Source organism: Saccopteryx leptura, chromosome 8, assembly GCF_036850995.1.
Source record: "Saccopteryx leptura isolate mSacLep1 chromosome 8, mSacLep1_pri_phased_curated, whole genome shotgun sequence".
NCBI lineage: Eukaryota > Metazoa > Chordata > Mammalia > Chiroptera > Emballonuridae > Saccopteryx > Saccopteryx leptura.
Genome location: NC_089510.1, coordinates 86,160,500 through 86,186,863, shown reverse-complemented (window position 1 = coordinate 86,186,863; position 26,364 = coordinate 86,160,500). Strand labels below are relative to the sequence as shown.

The 26,364-nt window shown below is 40.4% G+C and overlaps 1 protein-coding gene and 1 non-coding gene across 2 annotated transcripts in view; one reads left to right on the top strand and one right to left on the bottom strand.

The window, feature by feature from the left end:
* The window catches only part of LRRC31 (leucine rich repeat containing 31), an 83,351-nt gene that overhangs the window by 31,547 nt on the left and 25,440 nt on the right, over positions 1-26,364 (bottom strand). The window contains 9 exon segments of the mRNA XM_066346926.1: positions 1,498-1,665; positions 2,450-2,483; positions 2,485-2,618; positions 2,834-2,998; positions 5,502-5,504; positions 7,457-7,598; positions 7,600-7,634; positions 14,229-14,347; positions 18,042-18,113. Coding sequence (XP_066203023.1) covers positions 1,498-1,665; positions 2,450-2,483; positions 2,485-2,618; positions 2,834-2,998; positions 5,502-5,504; positions 7,457-7,598; positions 7,600-7,634; positions 14,229-14,347; positions 18,042-18,113 — 872 coding nt within the window.
* TRNAT-GGU (transfer RNA threonine (anticodon GGU)) lies at positions 3,465-3,540 on the top strand. Its single transcript has one exon. It is a non-coding gene; the product is annotated as a tRNA-Thr (tRNA).

Genomic DNA, 26,364 nt, shown 5'->3' with positions numbered 1-26,364 from the left:
TTGAACCTGTATGACTCTTTCCTGCATCAATTTAGGGTATTTTTCAGCTATAATTTCTTCAATCAAGTTCTCTATCCCTTGTTCTTTTTCTTCTTCTTCAGGAACCCTATTATGTGGATATTATTTCTCTTCATTTTGTCACAGAGCTCTCTTAGAGTTTACTCAGACTTTTTGATCCTTTTTTCTTTTTGCTGTTCTGCTTCCATGCTTTCACTTTTCTTTTCTTGTAAGTCACTGATTCAATCCTCTGCTTCATCTAGCCTGCTTTTAATTCCTTCTAGTGTAGTCTTCATTTCTGAATTTGTGTTTGTCTTATCTGTCTGGTTCTTTTTTAGAATTTCAATGTCCTTTGTGATGCTTGTTATCTCTTTATTTAGGTGTTTGTTATGTTCATACATTGTTGCTCTAAGATCTTTGAGCATCCTAACAATCATTATTTTAAACTTTGCATCTGGTAATTTGGTTATTTCCACCTCACTCAGTTCTTTTTGGGGGGATTTCTCTTGTTGATTTATTTGGATTGCATTTCTTTGTCTTCCCATTTTGTATGTGTATGCACTCTTCCTTTGGGTGTGTTGTTTGTGTCGCTAGTTGAGTCTAGGGTTGGTATTGTCTGCCTCCGATTTTCAGTTGTGTTGTTTCTAGGTATTCATGGGTTGGCATTAGCTGTTGTTTGTAATCTGCTGTGGACTACTTATCAGCAGGAAAAATATCACTTTTATTTTTGCTATTTGTATAGGCATTTTCTATGTCTTAGTTGGGTCAGGTGTGAGGAGCCCTTCCTTAAGCTACCACTCTTAACAAAGGTTGTTAGATCTTGAACTGATGCTCTTTGTATCTGGCCACTGGATGTGCCTGCCCTGGACTTCCCTGGCCCAAGCTTGGCGCAGACCAGTGGGGCTCACTGCCTATAACTGGCTCTTATCAATTTTTTTGGAGCTAAAGGTGATCCAGATCTTATGGCTGCCTCTTCTAGGCCCAGGTGCCATTGTAAATATCAGCTGCACTCCTACACTAGCTGTTATTTACTCTTGGCCTGGGGAAAGTTCCTTCAAAAGTTGAAGTTCCCCTGAGATTTGCTTTCTGCTGTCTCTTATTGCCTGCTACTTGTTGGGCTCAGTACTATACAATTCTGTGATTAGGTATGGTATTGGATGTGGCTTGCCCCTTAGCCTCAGATGCCTTTTTATCCAGACTTTATATTTATTTTATTTTGTTTTTTTCTTCTTCTTCTTTTTCAGCACTCAGAAGGTCTCACTTCTGATATGTGGTCTCTCCTCCAGCCACCCCTCCCCCGCCATTGCTGCCTCAGCTTCCACCACCCTGGTGGGCCCACTCACCAAATGCTATATTGGGGTGTTCACAGAACTTGTATAATTTAAGCTTTTCAGTAACTTTATAAATAAAAGTTCAAGGGTATATTTTAAATTTGCCAAGTTTCTCCAAATATACGCCAAGTCTCCAATGTCCTTCCTTGGCTCTGCAACATATACTTACTCAGCGACATCATGTCACCTGTCATTATTGAGCACTGGTGGAGACCCAGGACTTCCAGATGCCCCAACATGGCCAACTGGGCCAGCAAGTCTTCAAAAGCTTTACCCAGTGCCTTGCTGCAGGGAAGATCAAATTCCTTCAGCCCACCCAAGTATTTAAAAGCAGCATCTACAGAGAAAGCCAAAACCTTATTCTGACATATTACAAGGTGGTAGGCAGGCATGGATTAGGGGAGGGGACTTGTGCACAGATGGGAGATGGAAAAAATACACTCAGAAAAATGTCAGGACATTAGAATAACTGTAAGCTGTAGACTCTCTACCATCTAGCTGTTTCTGGATTTGACAATGACTTCAAACACACAATGGTTCTGCTACTAATGGTTCTCCTACTATACTTGAGCTTTGGTGTTTTCACAGAATCCTAGACTTACTCAAATGGCCAGTGAGGGAGGTATTACAGGCTTTGTAAGTTGAAGGGAGAAAACAATTTGATTTCATATTTCCTTAAATATGTGGATAGTCTCTATAAGGAAGTAAGTTTTAACTATGGATAACACTGAAGCCATTTTTTTATCAGTACCAAGTCTTTCTTGCTACTGAGCATAAAATAATGATGACATTGCCAAAAGTAAGAGAAAAATGGAGTTCTTTAACAGAACAGAAACTTTTATTTTGCCCAGTGTTCATTTCAAACTTAAAATATCCTGCCTTTTTCAGATTCAGTCATTTTAAAGGTTATTTTTTGTAATTGTGAACATATATGCTCACTATAAAAAAAGAAAACAAGGCAGATGTAAGTTTTACATAATCATATTTCTCAACATAACCACTGTTTGTAATTTTTTTCCTAACAACTTAAAAAATTAAGTATAAAATAAAATTATATATACACATAAAAACATAAAATAAAATTATATATGTTTATAAATTTCAGCCATTGCTCACCTTACCCAATAGTTTGACACTCTTTTGTGATAAATTCATATGACTGTAACTTCAGTACTTGCAGATTTGAGGTACTTTTTAATCCTTGAGCAATACTGCTTAGACTGCCACCGATGTTTCTGTTAATGGAAAGATCAAGTACTTCAAGGTTTTGCAGCATAGGTAGCAACTGACCTGGAAGGAAAGAAATCCGAAAAAAATGTGAAACTCAGTAAAAATGTAGGTGTGTTAGTTCAGGCGGGCAGGAGGGAAGTACAACCCAGGGGTGGAGGTAGCCACTCTTTCAATTCAGGGTAAGAGAAAACACAGCCAATTTTGACCCCTAAGCTCTTGAATCATGGGCGTCTTCCCATTTTGCAGAGGAAAGGATTCTTCCAAACTCCACTTACCCACAAATGCCTCATCTTCTGATGTGAAGGCACAATCTACAAGCTCCAGCCTTTGCATCTTTCTTCCTGCTTGGAACTTCTGGAGGATCAGAGGCAAGTTTTCTCCTACTTTACTGTTTCAGGACAGATTCAACTTTTCAAGGTCAGGTATTGCTTTAAGTGCTTCTCTTGTTGCAAAATGCCCCAAAGATTGGTCACTGGTTTGCAAAGCAGAGGATGCATTTCAAAATCAGTCCAACCATTTTATGGGCTATTGTAGCTGAGACAGGTACTTGTTAGATGCCAAAGCACAGAGAAGGAAAGGACGCAGTTTCTGCCCACTCCCAGCAGGGGGAGCTTCTATATTTACAGCCACCGTATGCAGTACTCTCTCCAAAGTTCTGAAGCCATATTTATGAGCAAAAAACCAAAAATTTTTTAATCCACCTGTCAGCAAGCAGAGTGCTTTCTACTGAGTTGTTTTTGTGTAGTAAACATTTGTACTAGTCCATTACTTTTTATCATTCCCCTCTGGGGGGGGGGGGAGGCAGCATTACTGAGAAGCTTGGCGGGAGGTAGAAGTGAGACAAAGCCAGGCACTGGTCCCACAGGGGTAAAGCTTACGTTGACATGAAGAATGTCACCTGCGCGGGCCCTGGCTGGTTGGCTCAGTGGTAGAGCGTCGGCCTGGTGTGCGGAAGTCCCGGGTTCGATTCCCGGCCAGGGCACACAGGAGAGGTGCCCATCTGCTTCTCCACCCCTCCCCCTCTCCTTCCTCTCTGTCTCTCTCTTCCCCTCCCGCAGCCAAGGCTCCATTGGAGCAAAGATGGCTCGGGCGCTGGGGATGGCTCCTTGGCCTCTGCCCCAGGCGCTAGAGTGGCTCTGGTCGCAACAGAGCGACGCCCAGGAGGGGCAGAGCATCACCCCCTGGTGGGCAGAGCATCGCCCCTGGTGGGCGTGCTGGGTGGATCCCGGTCGGGCGCATGCGGGAGTCTGTCTGACTGTCTCTACCCGTTTCCAGCTTCAGAAAAGTACAAAAAAAAAAAAAAAGAATGTCACCTGCGCCCGACCAGGCGGTGGCACAGTGGATAGAGCGTTGGAATGGGATGTGAAGGACCCAGGTTCAAGACCCCGAGGTCGCCAGCTTGAGCACAGGCTCATCTGGTTTGAGCAAGGCTCACCAGTTTGAGCCCAAGGTCACTGGCTTGAGCAAGGGGTCACTTGTTCTGCTGTAGCCTCCCGGTCAAGGCACATATGAGAAATCAATCAATGAACAACTAAAGTGCTGCAGTGAAGAATTGATGTTTCTCATTTCTCTCCCTTCCTGTCTGTCCCTATCTGCCCCTCCCTCTGACTCTCTCTCTCTGTCTCTGCCACACACACACACACACACAAAAGAATGTCACCTGCAATTGAACTGACTGCTACAGGGAAGAACTGATAATAGAGCATCAGGCACAAACAGCTCATAATAGCCATGCAGCCTTTGGCGGTAGAGAAGGGTGTAGTGAGAAAGGTGTTAAGTGACATTTTTGAAACCATTTCACACAGGAAAGCATCCCTAGGCTAGAGAGTGGAGGCTGGGAGAGATCAGGGGAAGTGACTGGAGAAACCATTGGGAATGATTTCCACTGCCGTGGAGAACAGGGTGCAGAGCCACAAACGGAAAATGGATATATATATATATATATATATATATATATATATATATATATATACATATTTTTTTTTTTTTTTTTTTTTTTTTGGTATTTTTCTGAAGCTGGAAACGGGGAGAGACAGTCAGACAGACTCCCGCATGCGCCCGACTGGGATCCACCCGGCACGCCCACCAGGGGGCGATGCTCTGCCCACCAGGGGGCGATGCTCTGCCCCTCCTGGCCGTCGCTCTGCCGCTACCAGAGCCACTCTAGCGCCTGGGGCAGAGGCCGAGGAGCCATCCCCAGCGCCCGGGCCATCTTTGCTCCAATGGAGCCTTGGCTGCGGGAGGGGAAGAGAGAGACAGAGAGGAAGGAGAGGGGGAGGGGTGGAGAAGCAGATGGGCGCTTCTCCTGTGTGCCCTGACCGGGAATTGAACCCGGGACCCCTTGCACGCCAGGCCAATGCTCTACCATTGAGCCAACTGGCCAGGGCTAGAATCGATATATTTTTAATTAATTAATTTATCTTAATTTATTGTGTTTACATAGATTCAAGTGTCCCACCGAGTACATCCCCCCACCCCCATGTTTCCCTGAACATGCCCCTTGCCCACCACCCCCAATGCTCTTCTCCCTTCCCTCCAGGACTTGCTTTTCTGCTCTCTATAATGCTGTGTTATGTATATATAATTTCACCAATCTCTTTCCCTTCTCTGATGCCATCATCTCTTCCCCTTTCCCTCTGTCCGCTTTCCCTCTGGTCACCTTGATCCCGCCTCTGCCTCTGTTCCGTTCCTCAGTTCACATTGTTCATAGGACTCTTCAAATGAGTGAGGTCATATGATATTTTTCTTTTTCTGCCTGGCTTATTTTACTTAGCATAATAGTTTCCAGGTCCATCCATGTTGTCGCAAAAGGTAAGATTTCCTTCTTTTTCACAGTCGCATAGTATTCCATTGTATATATGTACCACAGCTTTTAATCTACTCGTCCACTGATGGACACTTGGGCTGTTTCCAGAAATGCAAATTAAAACCAAAATAAGATACCACCTCACCCCAGTCAGAATGGCGCTCATTAACAAAACAACACAGAATAAGTGCTGGCGAGGATGTGGAGAAAAGGGAACCCTTCTGCACTGCTGGTGGGAATCCAGACTGGTGCAGCCACTATGGAAAACAGTATGGAGATTCTTCAAAAAATTGAAAATCAAACTGCCTTTTGACCCAGCCATCCCACTTTTAGTAATATACCCTAAGAATACCAAATCATTCAAAAGAAGAAATGCACCCCTATGTTTATTGCAGCATTGTTTACAATAACAGAGTCAATCTTAATCCTAAACAATTAAGAATGTTGTCCTCCACAGTCCACTATTGGGCGTGGACTTCTACCATTGGTTATTCATTGCATGGATTAAGGCTTTAGGAGTCCAGGAGCCCCATGTTAAAATGTTCTTCCCACACAGGTGTCATTTTGTGTGTCATCACCAGTCAATCGGGGATGGCTTTCTGTAGCCCTGAAGCATCAGGATCAAGGAGAAGGAGTATAAGATTGATTAGCTATGTCTGCAGTAACCATGGTACCAAAGTGTTAAGCATTGGCCACCCTGCACTAAGCAATCATACGTGCAATGGTGTGGAAATGCCTCTTGACTTATGTTGTCTTACCAGTCTACCATTTATTTTCTCTATATGCCATCTGCCAGAAGGGGTTTTCTGACCCCTTCTGATTAAAGAGGATGCAGAAGTCCTTCCAGAGAGGAGAAAGACTCTGGGAGAGAGGAAGGGCACAGGACATCAGAGCGATAAAGATGCACATTCTCTCCCAGACCAAATACGTTTGGAGTGGGTCCCAGAGCAGAAATTCCACATCCTGGCATCTTAAGGAAATGGACGATCATGGAAAAGATTAGATTAATCAAAGAAAATTAAGAAACTACATTTTCTTTTCATAACTAACAATGTGTTAAGTTTGTGGTTCTGCTCCACCACTACCAGCTGCTGACCAGTGGGGCTAAATTTCTCATGTAAAACCCCAGAAAAGACATTTTGGACTAGGGAATAGAGAAAGAAAGAAACTGTCAACTACTGAGCACCTATTATGTGTCTGGTACGTGGTACACACTTTACAGAAATTATTTACTTATTTAATCCTCACAATAATTTTTGAAGGTGGGTATCAGACAGGTTAAATAGTTTGTCTGTGGTCACAAAACTATATAGAAGTGGGATTAGGATTTGAACTAGGATTTGGCCAGCTCTGAGATGTCTGATGTTTTCCTTCAGCTATAGGAAGGGTGGGCCAGGGGCATCAGCTGCTCCTCATTTTCTAGGGAGGGATTATAGAGAAGACATTGGTATAAACTGTGTTGTTTTAACAAAAATTTTTACAGACATATAAATGATCAAAATACATCATTGAAATAAACTTCAGACCAAATGAAAATTTAACAACATTAATGTCATTTAAAACCAGCAAGCATTCTAGTAAGGCAGTTGAGTTAGTAGCATGATAACTTTTATCCTATGTTGTTATTCTACATTAGGTATATAAACTTACTTAATTGAGGTTCTACTTCTATTTGAATTATTTCTTTTAGTTGAAAAATCTAGTTTTGATCAATTTTTTTAATGGGAGTGAAAAAATACAAGAGATTATTTTGTAATTGGAGAAGAATTTAATTATTATACACTCCAACTCTTTTTTACAGGTGAGGTAACAGACCCAAAGTGAGCAAGTTTTACAATTATCACCATTTAAACTCCATGAGGGCAGGTATCTGGTCAGCCTTGTTTCTTTCTCTGTCTCACAAATAAGCATAGTGCTTGGTACAGGTGACATAGCTCTTTAGAAGTTATGCTAGTGATCAACATCACCTTGCTCATATACAGAACCATCCTTCACCAGCACCAAGGGGAGAGTGGCCCAGATAGTTTGCCTTTGAGTGTCAGGCTGCAAAGGTGCTTTAAATGAAGTATTTTATGAAAAGCATTCATCATACCCAGTGCTCAAATACCATCAGTGGTAAGTCTGCAACTACGCAGCCTCAGATACTTTAACTTGTTGACAAGATGTATTTGCTCAGCAAATGAATGGAGGCTTCCACCTACGAAGTCATTCCAGGAAATGTCCAGGAAAAAAGGCTTTTTCCAAGTCCAGGAGAAAAGGCAGCAAAGCAACTGGACGTGAACAAAAAAATGCAGATTTGCATTTGTAAGTTGCGATGGGTAGAATAGAGGATCCATTGCGTATCCGCACAGGATATGGGTTTTCACGGTAAAAGAATATGGGAGTGAGGGCATGTGGACCTCTCAGGGATTTCTTTGCTGTGCAACTGGAGAGATTGTATCATTTATGTTTCCTATTTCTTGGGACATATTCTATTTTTGCCAAATAATTTCATTCTGAAAATGCAGTGGTGTTTTCATAAGATTTCACAGGATCTTCTTGACTGTAGTGGAAGTGGTCATTGCTACTGTTCCCACCACTGTTGCCATAATGTATATACTAGTCCTTTTATTTTGCAAAGCCCTCTGACATCCATCACCTGGTCATCCTATTAGACCAGGGGTAGTCAACGTTTTATACCTACCACCCACTTTTGTATCTCAGTTAGTAGTAAAATTTTCTAACCACCCACCGGTTCCACAATAATGGTGATTTATATAGTAGGGAAGTAACTTTACTTTATAAAATTTATAAAGCAGAGTTACAGCAAGCTAAAGCATATAATAATAGTTACTTACCAAGTACTTTATGTTGGATTTTCGCTGTTTGGCAGAATAAATCTTTATAAAACATCTTATTATAGTTTAATCTATCTTTTTATTTATACTTTGGTTGCTCCGCTACTGCCCACCATGAAAGCTGGAACACCCACTAGTGGGTGGTAGGGACCAGGTTGACTACCACTGGCTGATGGCCTGGGGACTGCTCTTTGATCCAGAAGTGCTGAGTTGTGGGTGCCTATTACCTTTTTTTTAAATTTAGAAATTAAATTTAATGGGGTGACATTGGTCCTCAGGAACACATAAGTTTCAGGTGTACATCTCCATTTTTATCTTGATTACCTGGGCATCACCAACTTATACAGCTGCTGTTATACTTAAATGTACTAACATATGGAGATTTAGACTGGCACCAACCCGGACTGGCACCTCCTCTGAGTCTCTGCCAAAAAAGTGGAGTTTTTCTCTGTGGAAAAGACTCACCAAGTCCATCTCTGTCTCCTGAAGCAACAAGACCTTTGAATGGACATGTCAACAGAGGGTGGGAAAGCCCCTTTGCTTTTCACTGTCGTCTTGACTGTTAAATGGTGGCAGCAGTCTGACACAGCATGCAGAGCTTCTGTGGTGATGGGCACAGCCACTTCAGGCCTTCCAAATGCTGAGGCCACACTTAGGGACAAAAAGTCTTTCCTTTTTTTTTTTTTTTTTTTTTTCTTTTTTTTGTTTTTTGTTTTTTTTTTGTTTTTTGTTTTTTGTTTTACAGAGACAGAGAGAGAGTCAGAGAGAGGGACAGACAGGGACAGACAGACAGGAACGGAGAGAGATGAGAAGCATCAATCATTAGTCTTTCGTTGCGTATTGCGACACCTTAGTTGTTCATTGATTGCTTTCTCATATGTGCCTTGACCATGGGGCTACAGCAGACCGAGTAACCCATTGCTGGAGCCAGCAACCTTGGGTCCAAGCTGGTGAGTTTTGCTCAAACCGGATGAGCCCGCGCTCAAGCTGGTGACCTTGAGGTCTCGAACCTGGGTCCTCAGCATCCCAGTCCGATGCTCTATCCACTGCGCCACCGCCTGGTCAGGCAAGTCTTTCTTTTTATATCAGCAATTTCATCTTGTTCACGATGATCCCAAACTTATTGTTTTTTTTAATCACAATGATCCTAACTTTAAAAATCATAAGCATTTTGAACATATTAAGAAGGGAAAATAAATAAAACCAGGGCTCCTGGAGCCACTCTCAGAGATTCTGATTCAGTGGCTTTGGGTTAGACTCAAGTGCCTGCTTTCTGCAAGCTCCACAAGTGATTCTGATGCATGGGCAATGGAGAGCCACAGGCATGGTTACAGTTCCCTTTCAGAGAATTGTACAAATAGTAAGGGCAACAGTTTTCATTAAAACAGTCAAGGACTCCTCATTCAAAATGAAGTTATTCTGATACATTTCTGTTGGCAGACACATCTTATTTGATCAAAGGCTTGATTTAAGGTATCTGAGAAAAAGAGATAGAAGAGGTAGCAGTAGTAGTGTATGCACAGCATTCTTCCCAGTTAAACTTCTTTGGTGTAACAAAGGCAAGTGACAGTTTTGTGTAAAAAAGTATAAGCAGTAGTTGCTAGTAGTCATACCTTTCATTCCATAAATAACCAAACAACACAATATCCCTTTAAATTCTGTTTTGTGCCTGGGTTTCATGTGTTTGTATCCTATGCAAGGATAAGTATTTTTCAGGAAACCAGAGGCAATCAATAAAGAGGTAAATTCTCAGAAAAAACAAATAAATGAACTTTCTCAGCTCAAATCTTTGAAGCTCAAAGGACAAATTAACTTGTTTTTTAAAAAATGAGTGGTGCAGAGACTTGAAGATGGCAGCAGAGTAGGCATACGCACAGACTCCCAGCTCACACCACCGAACTGGATTATAAACTAATTTATGAACAATCAGCATGAAAAACCAAATCTGGACTACAAGAACAGCTTTCAAAAACCAAAGAGCAAAGAAGAAGCCACAACAAACCTGGTAGGGAGTGCCTGAATCTCCCCTGCTTACAGGAATGGGGGGGGGGGGTGAGGCTGGGCTCTCACTCCAACGAAAAGAGCAGTAAATATTGCTCACAGCCACTGTCTGGCAACCAGGGAATGAGGTGTGTTGAAAGGGCCCGCTTGTCATCCAAAAAGAAAGGAGAGAGAGAGAGAGAGAGACGGATGATGAGGGGGGAGAGGAATATAGATAATGACATGAAAAGCTGACTCATTCAGTGCTGGAGGCGGCCATAACTGGGAGAGGGGCTGATCCTTCCACAAAGCAAAATACAAAAGTACTTCCAGGTCACAGAGATACAGACATCTCTCCAGCTCCAATCAGCGCAACAAGACACAGCTGAAAACAAGAAGTGGGGAGGAGGGGCAGTAACTCATGTCTCCATGGAGATCTGAAATACACCTTGCCCTACTGAAGCTGAGAAAGCAACACGCCCCCAGAAAGATTAACTGGCAGAAGAGGAATTAAGAGCCTCAGGTCACACCTACCACATTCCTGGATACAGTTTCAAGGAAGCCCCCTGCTGAGATCAGCAAACAAGACAATCATCTGTGAAGAAAACAAACAAATCAAGACTTCAAAGCAGCCCAAATCCTAAAGTGGATTACAAATAATAGCTGATGCCAACCCAAGAAGATATAGAAACAACACAAGTAAAAACTGGAGGCAGACAATACCAAGCCTAGACTCAACCAGCTCTACAAAGAAAACACCCAAACACCCAGGCACAATGAGAAGACAAAGAAGTGCAATCCAAATTAAACCATAAGAGAAACCTTCAGGAGATGAACTGAGTGATAAGGAAATAATCAAACTTCTGGATGCGGAGTTTAAAATAATGATTGTAAGGATGCTTAGGGATCTTAGAACAACAATGGATGGTCATCATGAACACCTAAATAAAGAAATAACAAGTATAAAAAAGGACATTGAAATATTAAAAAAGAATTAGTCGGAGATGACAAATACAATATCAGAAATGAAGACCACAATGGAAGGAATTAAAAACAGGATGGATAGAGCTGAGGATTGAATCAGCAAGTTGGAGGACAACTAGAATGAAGGCATGAAAGCAGAGCAGAAAAAAGAAAAGAGGCTCAAAAAGTCTGAGGAAACTCTTAGAGAACTCTGTGACAACATAAAGAGAAATAACATCCGCATCATAGGAGTTCCTGAAGAAGAGAAAGAACAAGGAATAGAGGCTTTGTTCAATCATATCATAGCTGAAAACTTCCCTAAATTAATGCAGGAGAAACTCTCAGAAATTTAGGAAGCACAAAGATCTCCACTAAAAAGAAACCCAAAGAAACCTACACCAAGACACATCATAATTAAAATACCAAAGCTAAGTGATAAAGAGAAAATATTAAAAGCTGCAAGAGAAAAAAGGCTATCACCTACAAAGAAGCCGCCATAAGGATGACATCAGATTTCTCAACAGAATCACTTGAAGCCGAAGGGAATGACAAGAAATATTCAAAGTAATGCAGACCAAGAACCTACAACCAAGACTACTTTACCCAGCAAGGCTATCATTTAAAATTGAAGGAGAAATAAAAGTTTCCCAGACAAAAAACAACTCAAGGAATTCATTACAACCAAACTAATGCTGCAGGAAATGTTAAGGGGCATGGTGTAAACAGATCAAAGTGGGAAAAGAATATAGCAAAAGAGGAATACAGCTATAAAGGATAAAATGGCAATAAACAACTACGTGTCAATAATAACCTTAAATGTAAATGGACTAAATGATCCAATCAAAAGACATAGGGTAGCTGCATGGATAAGAAAACAGGACCTGTACATATGCTGTCTACAAGAGACACACCTTAAAACAAAAGATGCACATAGACTGAAGATAAAAGGATGGAAAAAAATATTTTATGCAAATAAAAATGAAAAAAAAGCTGAAGTAGCAATACTTATATCAGACAAAATTGACTGTAAAACAAAGAATATAGTAAGAGATAAAGAAGGCCACTACATAATGATTAAGGGAGCAATCCAACAGGAAGATATAACTATTATAAATATCTATGCACCTAATATAGGAGCACCTAAATATATAAAGCAGACTTTGATGGATATAAAGAGTGAGATCGGCCTGACCTGTGGTGGCGCAGTGGATAAAGCGTCGACCTGGAAATGCTGAGGTCTCCGGTTCAAAACCCTGGGCTTGCCTGGTCAAGTCACATATGGGAGTTGATGCTTCCAACTCCTCCCCCCTTCTCTCTCTCTGTCTCTCCCTCTTCTCTCTAAAATGAATAAATAAAAAAAAAATAAAAATAAAGAAAAATTTATTTAAAAAAAAGAGTGAGATCAACAGCAACACTATAATAGTAGGGTTTTTAATACCCCACTAACATCACTAGATAGATCCTCAAGAAAGAAAATTAACAAAGAAACAGCAGACTTAAAGGACACACTAGATCAACTCGATTTAATAGGTATCTTCAGAACCTTTCACCCTAAAGCAGCAGAATATACATTCTTTTCAAGTGCTCATGGTACATTCTCTAGAATAGACCATATGTTAGGGCACAAAAGTGCTCTCAACAAATTTAAGAAGATTGAAATCATATCAAGCACTTTCTCTGATCACAATGGCATGAAACTAGAAATCAACCACAACAGAAAAGCTCAAAAATTCTCAAACACATGGAAACTAAATAGCAGGTTGTTAAATAACAAATGGATTAAGAATAAGATCAAAGAAGAAATAAAAAAATTCCTATAAACAAATGAAAATGAGCATACAACAACTCAAAATTTATGAGACACAGCAAAAGCAGTCCTGAGAGGGAAGTTCATAGCACTACAGGCACACTTTAAGAAGCTAGAAAAAGCTCAAATAAGCAACTTAACCCTGCATCTAAAAGAACTAGAAAAAGAACAGCAAGTATAGCCTAAATGTAGTAGAAGGAAGGAAATAATAAAGATCAGAGCAGAAATAAATGACATAGAGACTAAAGAAACAATACAGAGGATCAATGAAACTAGGAGCTAGTTTTTTGAAAAGGTAAAGAAGATTGATGAACCTTTAACTAGACTCACCAAGAAAAAGAGAGAGAGACTCAAATAAATAAAATTAAAAATGAGAGGGGAGAAATAACAACTGACACAACAGAAATACAAAGGATTGTAAGAAAATACTATAAAGAACTGTATGCCAAAAATCTAGACAACCTAGATGAAATTGACAAATTTCTTGAAACATACAATCTTCCAAAAATCAATCTGGAAGAATCAGAAAACCTAAACAGACTGATTACACCAAATGAGATCAAAACAGTTATCAAAAAACTCCTAACAGAGAACCAAAGTGGATTACAAACTAATTTTATGAACTATCATCTGGAAAAACCAACTTTGGACTAAACTAAGAGGACTCTTCAACCAAGGAACACTGAAGAATCCACACCGAGACTGGTAGGAAAAGCGGAAATGCGGAGAGGGCTGCCCAGCTCCCTGAAGCCAACGGCAGCAGGGAGAGACTCGCGTGGCAGGAAGTGAGTTTAGCAGAGGGGAAAGGGTCCTGAGCCCCAGGAACAAAGCCCCAGCCTGCAGCCCCAGAGCCTAGAAGAGGCAGAAGGACAGTATTTAGCTGGAAACAAGTCAGGATACTGTTTGTGAGAAAGAGTCTGATTTCTCAGACCCAGGATCCTTCTTAAAGGGACCGCACAGAACATGTCTCTCACAACCACTCACCTGGGGCTCCTGGGGATAGGGGGAGAGAGGAGAGGACCAGAGTAACAGGAAGAGAGTGTAATCTAGGAGGCACAGGGAGAAACATTTTGGGAGATAGCCACCCTAACCCCTGGGATGAGTCACTCCCCAAAGTTGAAGTGAATATTTCCCCCAGAAACAGCAATACCAGCAAAGGGAAGCAGGAGAGCAGCCAAACAAGCTCCCCCGTGGCACACAGAGCAGAGTCGCATAGTAGGAGGGAGCTTTTGGGTCTACAGTAGTGAGTGTTAGGTTCTGAGCTGCAACACCCCCACCACACGGCTGAGGGCATGCTGGAGGGTGGGCGGCAGCAGAAGACAAGCGCAGTTCTGCTGGCAGGGGTGGAAGCCAGCTGGCCACCACTGGGCTCAGGTGTGAGCTCAATCTTGCCCGGCTGGGGAGAGGGGGGCGTGCAAAAGCAGTCAAGCTCAGCTGCCGGCAGCCTGTAATCCATCCTGTGGGAGAAGGGTGGGAACCCTGGAAAGGGTAGAGACCAGCCCCTGAGCAAGGGCAGAGGAGCACAGCCTTGCCCCGCCCATGCAACCCAGGTTTGCAGTCTGACTTGGTAGCCGGCTCCTCCCACGAGGGTGGAGCCAAAAGCCCAGAAGAGGCAGAGTTCTGCTACTGAACTGAGCTTGGGCACGCAGTCCTGCCTGGTGGTAGAGCCAAGGCTGGCAGCCGTTCCTCGAGTGGGCTCCTCCTGCAAGGGCAGGGCGAAAGCCCGGAAACAGGCGGAGACCCTCAGCTGAGCAAAGGTGCTTGCCAGTGCCCTCAGGACCGAGCATAATGTCACACACAGGGGCGGGGCAAAGGCCAAGGCCACCAACGCTTGTACACCCAAGCGTGTGATCACAGCCACTCCCGGGAAGAGAAAATGCGGAGGCAGAGAAATACAACACAAATAAACCAAGAGAAATCCTCAGAAAAGGACCTAAGTAAATCAGATATAATCAAATTACCAGATGCAGAGTTTAAAATAACGATTGTTAGGATGCTCAAAGATATTAGAACAACCATAGATGGCCATTACGAAAACCTAAATAAAGAGATAACAAATATAAAAAAGGACATTGACATAATAAAAAAGAATCAGTCAGAAATGACAAATACAATATCTGAAATAAAGAATACAATGGAAGGAATTAAAAGCAGGATGAATGAAGCAGAGAATCGAATCAGTGAGTTAGAGGACACGATAAATAAAGGCACAGAAGCAGAGCAGAAAAAAGAAAAGAGACTCAAAAAGTCTGAGGAAACTCTAAGAGAGCTCTGTGACAACATGAAGAGAAATAATATCCGCATCATAGGGGTTCCTGAAGAAGAAGAGAAAGAACAAGGGATAGAGACTTTGTTCAAACATATTATCGCGGAAAACTTCCCCCAATTAAGGCAGGAAAACATTTCACATGTTCAGGAAGCACAGAGAACTCCATTAAGGAGAAACCCACAGAAACCAACACCAAAACACATCATAATTAAAATACCAAAACTAAGTGATAAAGAGAAAATATTAAAAGCTGCTAGAGAAAAAAAGACTATCACCTACAAAGGAGCCCCCATAAGGATGACTTCTGACTTCTCAACAGAAACAATTGAGGCCAGAAGGGAATGGCAAGAAATATTCAAAGTAATGGAGAACAAGAACCTATAACCAAGACTACTTTATCCAGCAAGGCTATCATTTAAAATTGAAGGAGAAATAAAAAGCTTTACAGACAAAAAAAAAAACTCAAAGAATTCACTGCAACCAAACCAAGGCTGCAAGAAATGCTAAGGGACCTGTTGTAAACAGATCAAAGGAAAAAAAATATATAGGAAAAGAGGAATACAGTTTTAAAGAAAAAAAATGACAATAAACAATTACATATCAGTAATAACCTTAAATGTTAGTGGATTAAATGATCCGATCAAGAGACATAGGGTAGCTGCGTGGATAAGAAAACAGGACCCATACATATGCTGTCTACAAGAGACACACCTTTAAAAAAAGATGCACACAGACTGAAGATAAAAGGATGGAAAAAAATATTTCACGCAAATGGAAATGAAAAAAAAGCTGGGGTAGCAATACTTATATCAGACAAAATTGACTTTAAAACAAAGACCATAGTTAGAGATAAAAAAGGTCACTACATAATGATAAAAGGAGCAATCCAAAAGGAAGATATAACCATTATAAATATCTACGCACCTAATATAGGAGCACCTAAATATATAAAGCAGACTTTGATGGACTTAAAGGGCGAGATCAACAGCAATACTATAATAGTAGGGGATTTCAATACCCCATTAACATCATTAGATAGATACTCAAGAAAGAAAATTAACAAAGAAACAGCAGACTTAAAGGACATATTAGATCAACTCGATTTAATAGATATCTTCAGAACCTTTCACCCTAAAACAGCAGAATATACATTCTTTTCCAGCGCTCATGGTACATTCTCTAGAATAGACCACATGTTAGGGCACAAAAGCGGTCTCAGCAAATTTAAGAAGATTGAAATCATATCGAGCACTTTCTCTGATCACAATGGCATTAAACTAGAAATCAACCACAATAGAAAAATTGAAAAACATTCAAACACTTGGAAACTAAATAGCATGTTTGTCAGGAGCCGATCAACGACTGCTGGCTGACAAGGTCACAGCAGGAGAAGACCCACAACTGCTGGCTGACAAGGTCACAGCAGAAGAAGATCAAAAACTGCTGATTGACAAAGTCACAGCAGAGAAGACCAACAGCTGCGGGTTGACAGAGTCACCGCAGTGAAGACCAATGGCTGTGGGTTGACAAAGTCACTGCAAAGGAAAGGCACACGATACTTCCCCCTTTGACTTTTTGAATTAATCTGGCCTTATATCCCCCCTTTTCTGGGTGTGTGCTATTATTTATGGCACAGGGATAATAGTACCGTGCTTTCCCTGTAGATTCGTAGTGATTTCTTTGGAAATGAGACAGAGGGTGTGAGTTCCACAGAAAAGCCTGTAAGCCCCTTGAACTGGGCTCATAGACATAAGAGGATGGCTATGATATCCCTTGTAAAGGGTTAAGTTTGTAGGAGAATTTCTTCTTAATCATGTTAGAAAGAATAGATTGAGACTTGTGAATGGGTAGAAGGCAGTGGCTGTGCACAGAGCACCTTTCGGCCTTCTCTTAATTCAACATTTTTCCTCCCTAGTCTTTTCATGTGATAGAGTAGAGAAACTTTCCTTTCTTCTTGCTTACCTGACCTGCAGATGGTGGAACACTCTGAGAAGAATATAGTTAGAACTTAACTAGTGTGTGAATATAGTAAATAAATAAAATTTGACTAGACAATAGAATCTTAGGAAAGGAGTAATGGAATAGCCTGTTGCATGGCCTGGGATGGGAATGCAGTCAGCAAGAAAAGAATGTTTTACTAAGAGAATTGTTTTATGACTGAAGGCAGTTGCTGGGCTTTCTCAGTGAGACACTCTCATGAGGTTTGTATACTTCCCAAGATTCTTTCTTCAGATAATGAGAGGAATGTGGGGGGATCCACAGAAGCAATAGCAATAAATGTCTTCTGAAATTATGTTGCTACTAAGCTATCTTGCAAGTGCACTCTATATATCTTTAAGTAAAAGTTACTCTTAATGTTATATCAATTTCTTAATGGGCAAGCCTTTGGTTATCTTGTGAGAAAAGTTAGGACACTGCATAAACTCAAGGCCATTTGCCTGAGCAAGTGGTGGTCCTTTGCTAATCCCTAATGATTTTGTCTGTTAATCTCTCTCTGCTCCTTGACTCACAACAACAGTAAAGTTGAGTTATTAGTTAGTACTAATCCTTTAAAAGCTTTTACTGATGTTTTTATCGTTATTCAAGTTATTTTTTAGTTGTACTTTGAGTGAATTGCCACCTGATTTGTGGTTTATAGATATAAATTAACTGTTATCTGGAAACATGTAAACATAGTGAAACAGAAGCAATGATTAATACCATGTAATTGTAACTTGGTGTGTGTGTATAAAAAAGGAGCTGTACTAGCATTTGGCAGAGATGCCTGGCAGTAAATGCTAACTAGAGAATAAAGAGAAAGAAAAGAATTCGGCTCTCTCACTCGATTTTCACCAACGTCGTCTCCTCCTGTGGGACCCCTGGATCTCCCCCGGGCTGGACCCCGGCAAATGTTCTTAAATAACAAATGGGTTAACAGTGAGATCAAAGAAGAAATTAAAAAATTCCTAGAAACAGACAATAATGAGCATACATCAACTCAAAATTTATGGGCCACAGCAAAAGCAGTCCTGAGAGGGAAGGTTATAGCATTACAGGCATACCTCAAGAAGCTAGAAAAAGCTCAAATAAACAACTTAACCCTGCATCTAAAAAAACTAGAATAAGAACAGCAAGTAAAGCCCAGAGCTAGTAGAAGGAAGGAAATAATAAAGATCAGAGAAGAAATAAATGACATAGAGGCTAAAGAAACAATACAAAGGATCAATGAAACAAAGAGCTGGTCCTTTGAAAAGGTAAACAAGATCAATGAACCTTTAACGAGACTCACCAAGAAAAAGAGAGGACTCAAATAAATAAAATTAAAAATGAGAGTGTAGAAATAACAACTGACACAACAGAAATACAAAATATTGTAAGAAAATACTATGAAGAACTGTACACCAAAAAACTAGACAACCTAGATGAAATGGACAAATTCCTTGAATCATATAATCTTCCAAAAATCAATCTGGAAGAATCAGAAAACCTAAACAGACCAATTACAACAAATGAGATTGAAACAGTTATCAAAAAACTCCCAAAAAAGAAAAGTCCTGGGCCTGATGGCTTCACAAGTGAATTCTACCAAATATTCAAAGAAGAACTAACTCCTATCCTTCTCAAGCTATTTCAAAAAATTCAAGAGGAAGGAAGACTTCCAAACTCCTTTTATGAGGCGAGCATAATTCTGATTCCAAAACCAGGCAAAGACAACACAAAAAAAGAAAATTATAGGCCAATATCCCTGATGAACTTAGATGCAAAAATCCTAAACAAAATATTAGCAAACAGGATCGATCCAGCAATATATGAAAAAAATCATACACCATGATCAAGTGGGATTTATTCTGGGGAGGCAAGGCTGGTACAATATTCATAAATCTATCAATGTGATTCATCACATAAACAAAAGAAAGGAGAAAAATCACATGATAATTTCAATAGATGCAGAAAAAGCATTTGATAAAGTCCAGCACCCATTCATGATCAAAACTCTCAGCAAAGTGGGAATACAGGGAACATACCTGAACATGATAAAGGCCATCTATGACAAACCCACAGCCAACATCATACTCAATGGGCAAAAATTAAAAGCAATCCCCTTAAGATCAGGAACAAGGCAGGGGTGCCCCCTTTCACCACTCTTATTCAACATAGTCCTGAAAGTTCTAGCCACAGCAATCAGAGAAGAAAAAGAAATAAAAGGCATCCGAATTGGAAAAGAAGAAGTAAAACTATCATTATTTGCAGATGATATGATATTGTATATAGAAAACCCGAAAGTCTCAGTCAAAAAACTACTAGACCTGATAAATAAATTTGGCAATGTGGCAGGATATAAAATCAATACTCAGAAATCAGAGGCATTTTTATACACTAATAATGAACTGTCAGAAAGAGAAATCAAGGAATCAATCCCCTTTACCATTGCAACCAAAAAAATAAAGTACCTAGGAATAAATCTAACCAAGGAGATTAAAGACTTGTACTCGGAAAAGTATAAAACATTGATAAAAGAAATCAGGGAAGATACGAATAAGTGGAGGCATATACCATGCTCATGGTTAGGAAGAATAAACATCATTAAAATGTCTATGTTACCCAAAGCAATTTATAATTTCAATGCAATACCGATTAAAATACCAATGACTTACTTCAAAGATATAGAACACATATTTCAAAAATTTATATGGAACCAAAAGAGAACACAAATAGCCTCAGCAATCTTGAAAAGGAAGAATAAAGTGGGAGGTATCACACTTCTGGATATCAAGTTATATTATAAGGCCATTGTACTCAAAACAGAATGGTACTGGCATAAGAACAGGCACATAGATCAATGGAACAGAATAGAGAACCCAGAAATAAACCCACACATTTATGAACAACTGATATTTGACAAAGGAGGCAAGAGCATACAATGGAGTAAAGACAGCCTCTTCTACAAATGGTGTTGGGAAAATTGGACAGCTACCTGCAAAAAAATGAAACTAGACCACCAACTTACACCACTCACAAAAATAAACTCAAAATGGATAAAAGACTTAAATGTAAGCCATGAAACCATAAGCATCTTAGAAGAAAACATAGGCAGTAAGCTCTCTGACATCTCTCGCAGCAATATATTTGCTGATTTGTCTCCACAGGCAAGTGAAATAAAAGACAGGATAAACAAATGGGACTTTATCAAACTAAAAAGCTTCTGCACAGCTAAAGACAATAAGAACAGAATAAAAAGACAAACTACACAATGGGAGAATATATTTGACATTGCGTCTGATAAGGGGTTAATAACCAAAATTTATAAAGAACTTGTAAAACTTAATACCAGGAAGACAATCTAATCAAAAAATGGGCGACAGAAATGAATAGACACTTCTCCAAAGAGGACACACAGATGGCCAACAGGCATATGAAAAAATGTTCAACATCACTAATGATCAGAGAAATGCAAATTAAAACCACAATGAGATATCACCTTACACCAGTCAGAATGGCGCTCATCAACAAAACAACACAGAATAAGTGCTGGCGAGGATGTGGAGAAAAGGGAACCCTCCTGCACTGCTGGTGGGAATGCAGACTGGTGCAGCCACTGTGGAAAACAGTATGGAGATTCCTCAAGAAGTTAAAAATCGAACTGCCTTTTGACCCAGCTATACCACTTTTAGGAATATACCCCAAGAACACCATAGCACTGTTTGAAAAGAAGAAATGCACCCCCATGTTTATGGCAGCATTGTTCACAATAGCAAAGATCTGGAAACAGCCCAAGTGTCACTCAGAGGACGAGTGGATTAAAAAGCTTTGGTACATATATACTATGGAATACTACTCAGCCATAAGAAATGATGACATAGGATCTTTTACAACAACATGGATGGGCCTTGATAACATTATACTGAGTGAAAGAAGTAAATCAGAAAAAACTAAGAACTATATGATTCCATACATAGGTGGGACATAAAGATGAGACTCAGAGACATGAGACATGGAGAACAGTGTTGGGGATACAGGGTGGGGGGAGGAGAGGGAGGGGGTTGGAGAAGGGGAGGGGCACAAAGATCATGGCTTTTCAGCATTTGCCATATCCCCCCCCCCCTTAATCTATAGACAGACAGCAAATATTTACTTATGGTGTTCCCACTATAAAGACTGCTGTCTTAGGGACAAATGCTGATGAACTATTTCAGCAGTTCCTCCTTCTTCAAAGACTTATATGTCAACATAGAGCTCCATGTTTCATAGGACATACTCAAGCTCACTCCATGCTCCCTGGAGCTTTAGCACAAGGCAATGCCCCTTTTTTTTTTCTTTTCTTTTCTTTTTTTTTTTTTTTTTTTTTTTTGTTGTTGTATTTTTCTTTTATTTATTTATTTTTTGTATTTTTCTGAAGATGGAAATGGGGAAGCAGTCAGACAAACTCCCGCATGCGCCTGACCGGGATCCGCCTGGCATGCCTATGGGGGGGGGGGATGCTCTGCCCATCTGGGGTGTTGCTCTGTTGCAACCAGAGCCATTCTAGCACCTGAGGCAGAGGCCATGGGGCCATCCTTAGTGCCCGGGGTGGCTTTGCTCTGGTGGAGCCTTGGCTGCGGGAGGGGAAGAGAGAGACAGAGAGGAAGGAGAGGGGGAAGGGTGGAGAAGTAGATGGGCGCTTCTTCTGTGTGCTCTGACTGGGAATCGAACCCGGGAATCCTAAACACCAGCCCAATGCTCTACCACTGAGCCAACCGGCCAGGGCTAGGAATGCCCTTGTTGATCAAGCTACCCAAAAGAAAATTATATGGAGCAACCATGACAGACTGAGCAAGTCAGTCTCATACTATTCATCACCAGAACGCTGCAGCCCAGTGTAAACAGTTTCAACTTTCTCGGGAAGCAGCACGGCAGATTGGGAAATCCTGTCCAAGGGGTCCTATACTGCCCCTTCATTTGGAGTTAACCCTCAAGGACCCCTACCAGGACAACTTTGGCAGATGGATGTTACTCATATACCTTCATTTGGCAAACAGTCGTATGTCCACATTACAGTGGATACATATTCCGGATCTATAGTAACCTCTGTCAGAACAGGAGAGGCTGCTAAGCATGTTATAGCTCATTGTCTGTATGCATTGTTCTATTATTGCATTTCCTAAACTGGTTAAACTGAAAATGCTCCTGCATATGGAACAAAAGCATTTACTGTATTTTGTCATGCTTACAATCTTTAAAGTTAAGGTATTATTAAAGTGTACTCAGCAAACATTTTAAGGTCAATTTTAAAAAAAATTTTAAAGGGGGTAGTCATATCCTGGAACTCCTATGGGTCTATCATATCATGCTTCTTACTTAAAAAAAAAATTACATTTCTTTTCAACGCTGATGAACAGGAGACAGCAAATCTTTTTCGCCTGCAAACTACTACCTTCTTTATTAGATCCAGCTAATAACACTGTTTTGTCTTTTTCCAAATATCTCCAGATATACAGAAAAGATTTATATAGGTGGATGGGGATCCTCAAACCCCTCAGCGAGATCTTCTGAGCATGGCTTTTAAGATACCTAGAGGCAGAAAAAACCCAATAGAGATCAGGGGAACTACCAGCTTTTAGGATACACCCTTAAAGGTCCCAATGCCCCAAAGGGGTCTCATAGGATGCCATCTGGGTCCTGCTTCAATAGTGGAAAGGAAGGTCATTGAGCTAAAGCCTGCCAGGCTTACATGCCTCTGCTGTGAGGAAACAGGGACACCAGAAGGTAGGCTTCCCCCTCGCTCCTCTAAGGGAGGGTTCAGTCTCTTTCAGCCCTGCTCCAGCCACCTATGACCTAACCTTGCCCAGAATGCTGGGGTTTGCCACTGAAGGCTGAAGGTGCCCAGGGCCGTCGGCCCCATCTACGACACTGTGGATGAGCCTAGGGTATTTCTTCCAAGAAGCAGGTAAACTGATCTCATTTGCACAAGGGCCACTTAACTATGTTTTCCCTGAATAGTCAGGTTTTTTATTCTTCCCTCAAAGATCTCTGTTGAGGGTGTTGATAGTCCTATTTTCTGCTGCTGTGCTTAATATATAGTGTTTCCTTTATCCCTCCTACCTCAATGCCCCACTCATATTTCAGGCTGGGACCTACTCCTAATTTAGAGCTCTCTTTCCCCCTTTTGCCAACTTCTATTATGAATCTACCTTTGCCACCCAGCTTAGTGTATCCCAAGGTTCTCTTGACCATGCCACAGTCACAGAGCTCCAGGGAAAAGCAATCTGGTCTCATTTCTCCAGGCAGAGGAGAACAGAAGCTCCATATCCACGCATGCTGCAAATGGCTTTTCCAGTCTACCTGAATCATTACCAGCTAGAAGCAGCAGTCATTGGGACTTGGATATGAGCTGCAAAGTATAGAATGGTGACAATTCCAGTGCCATGAGGACTTTTCCTGGATGTGGACTTTTCCTGGACTCCTGCTCCATGTGACAGCTCCTAACAGACTGAACTGTGGTTGAGTTGCATTTTTCAGGAATTTGGCATGGTGATGGAGCCAACTTGGACTTGGTGAACATGTTAAGGACACTACTCTTTTATGGATTCTTGCTGTATTGGCCAAGAGTTTGCCTAAAGGTTTTAACCACTGTAAAAAAAAATAGAAGACTGGATAAAGAATATGGGGCACATATGCACCATGGTATACTATTCAGCTAGAAGAAATGATGACATCGGGTCACTTACAGCAGAATGGTGGAATCTTGATAACATTATGCGGAGTGAAATAAGTGAATCAGAAAAAAAAACAAGAACTGCAGGATTCCATACATTGGTGGGACATAAAAACGAGACTAAGAGACATGGACAGGAGTGTAGTGGTTATGGGGGGTGGGGGGAGGGAAGGAAGGAGAGGGGGAGGGAAAGGGGGAGGGGGAGGGGTACAAAGAAAACTGGATAGAGGGTGACGGAGGACGATCTCTCTTTGGGTGATGGGTATGCAACAGAACTAAATGACAAGATAACCTGGACATGTTTTCTTTGAATATATGTACCCTGATTTATTTATGTCACCCCATTAAAATAAAAATTTATTTATAAAAATAAATAAATAAAACAGGCCTATTAAATTCATCATGGAAAAAAAAAAAACAAAAAAAACTTCTAACAAAGAAAAGTCCTGGGCCAGATGGCTTCAAAGTGAATTTTACCAAATATTCAAAGAAGAACTGACTCCTATCCTTCTCAAGCTATTTCAAAAAATTCAAGAGAAAGGAAGACTTCCAAGCTCCTTTTATGAGGCGAGCATAATTTTGATTCCAAAACCAGGCAAAGACAACACAAAGAAAGAAAATTATAGGTCAATATGCCTGATGAATATAGATGCTAAAATCTTCAACAAAATATTAGCAAACGGGATCCAACAATATATGGAAAAAAATCATACACCATGATCAAGTGGGATTTATTCTGGGGAGACAAGGCTGGTACAATATTCGCAAATCTATCAATGTTATTCATCACATAAACAAAAGGAAGGAGAAGAATCACATGATGATTTCAACAGATGCAGAAAAAGCATTTGATAAAGTCCAGCACCCATTCATGATCAGCAAAGTGGGAATACAGGGAACATACCTCAACATGATAAAAGCTATCTATGACAAACCCACAGCCAACATCATACTCAATGGGCAAAAATTAAAAGCAATCCCCTTAAGATCAGTAACAAGGCAGGGGTGCTCCCTTTCAACACTCTTACTCAACATAGTCCTGGAAGTCCTAGCCATAGCAATCAGACAAGAAGAAGAAATAAAAGGCATCAAGTTGGAAAAGAAGAAGTAAAGATATCATTATTTGCAGATGATATGATATTGTATATAGAAAATCCTAAAGTCTCAGTCAAAAAACTACTGGACCTGATAAATGAATTCAGCAAGATGGCAGGATATAAAATTAATACTCAGAAATCAGAGGCATTTTTATACACCAACAATGAACAGTCAGAAAGAGAAATTAAGGAAACAATCCCCTTCACTATTACAACCAAAAAAATAAAGTACCTAGGAGTACATTTAACGAAGGAGACTAAAGACTTGTACTCAGAAAATTATAAAACATTGATAAAATAAATCAAGGAAGATACAAACAAGTGGAAACATATACCATGCTCATGTTTAGGAAGAATAAACATCATTAAAATGTCTACATTACCCAAAGTAATTTATAAATTCAATGCAATACCAATTAAAATACCAATGACATACTTTAAAGATATAGATCACATATTCCAAAAATTTATATGGAACCAAAAGAGAACACAAATAAATAGCCTCAGCAATCTTAAAAAAGAAGAATAAAGTGGGAGGTATCACACTTCCTGATATCAAGCTATACTACAAGTCCATTGTATTCAAAACAGCCTGGTACTGGCATAAGACCAGGCACATAGATCAATGGAACAGAACGGAGAACCCAGAAATAAACCCACAGCTCTCTGGACAACTGTTATTTGACAAAGGAGGTAAGGAAATACAATGGAGTAAAGACAGTCTCTTCAACAAATGGTGTTGGGAATATTAGACAGCTACCTGCAAAAAAGTGAAACTAGACCACCAAGTTACATCATTCACAAAAATAAACTCAAAATGGATAAAAGACTTAAATGTAAGATGTGAAACCATAAGCATCTTAGAAGAAAACATAGGCAGTAAGCTCTCCGACATTTCTCGCAGCGATATATTTGCTGGTTTATCTCCACGGGCAAGTGAAATAAAAGACAGGATAAACATATGGGACTATATCAAACTAAAAAGCTTTTGCATGGCAAAAGACAATAAGAACAGAATAAAAAGACAAACTACACAATGGGAGAACATTGTGTCTGATAAGTGTTTAATAACCAAAATTTATAAAGAACTTGTAAATCTCAACACCAGAAAGACAAACAATCCAATAAAAAAATGGGCAAAAGAAATGAATAGACACTTCTCCAAAGAGGATATACAGATGGCCAATAAGCATATGAAAAAATGCCCAACATCACTAATCATTAGAGAAATGCAAATTAAAACCACAATGAGATATCACCTCACACCAGTCAGAATGGCGCTCATCAACAAAACAACACAGAATAAGTGCTGGAGAGGATGTGGAGAAAAGGGAACCCTCCTGCACTGCTGGTGGGAATGCAGACTGGTGCAGCCA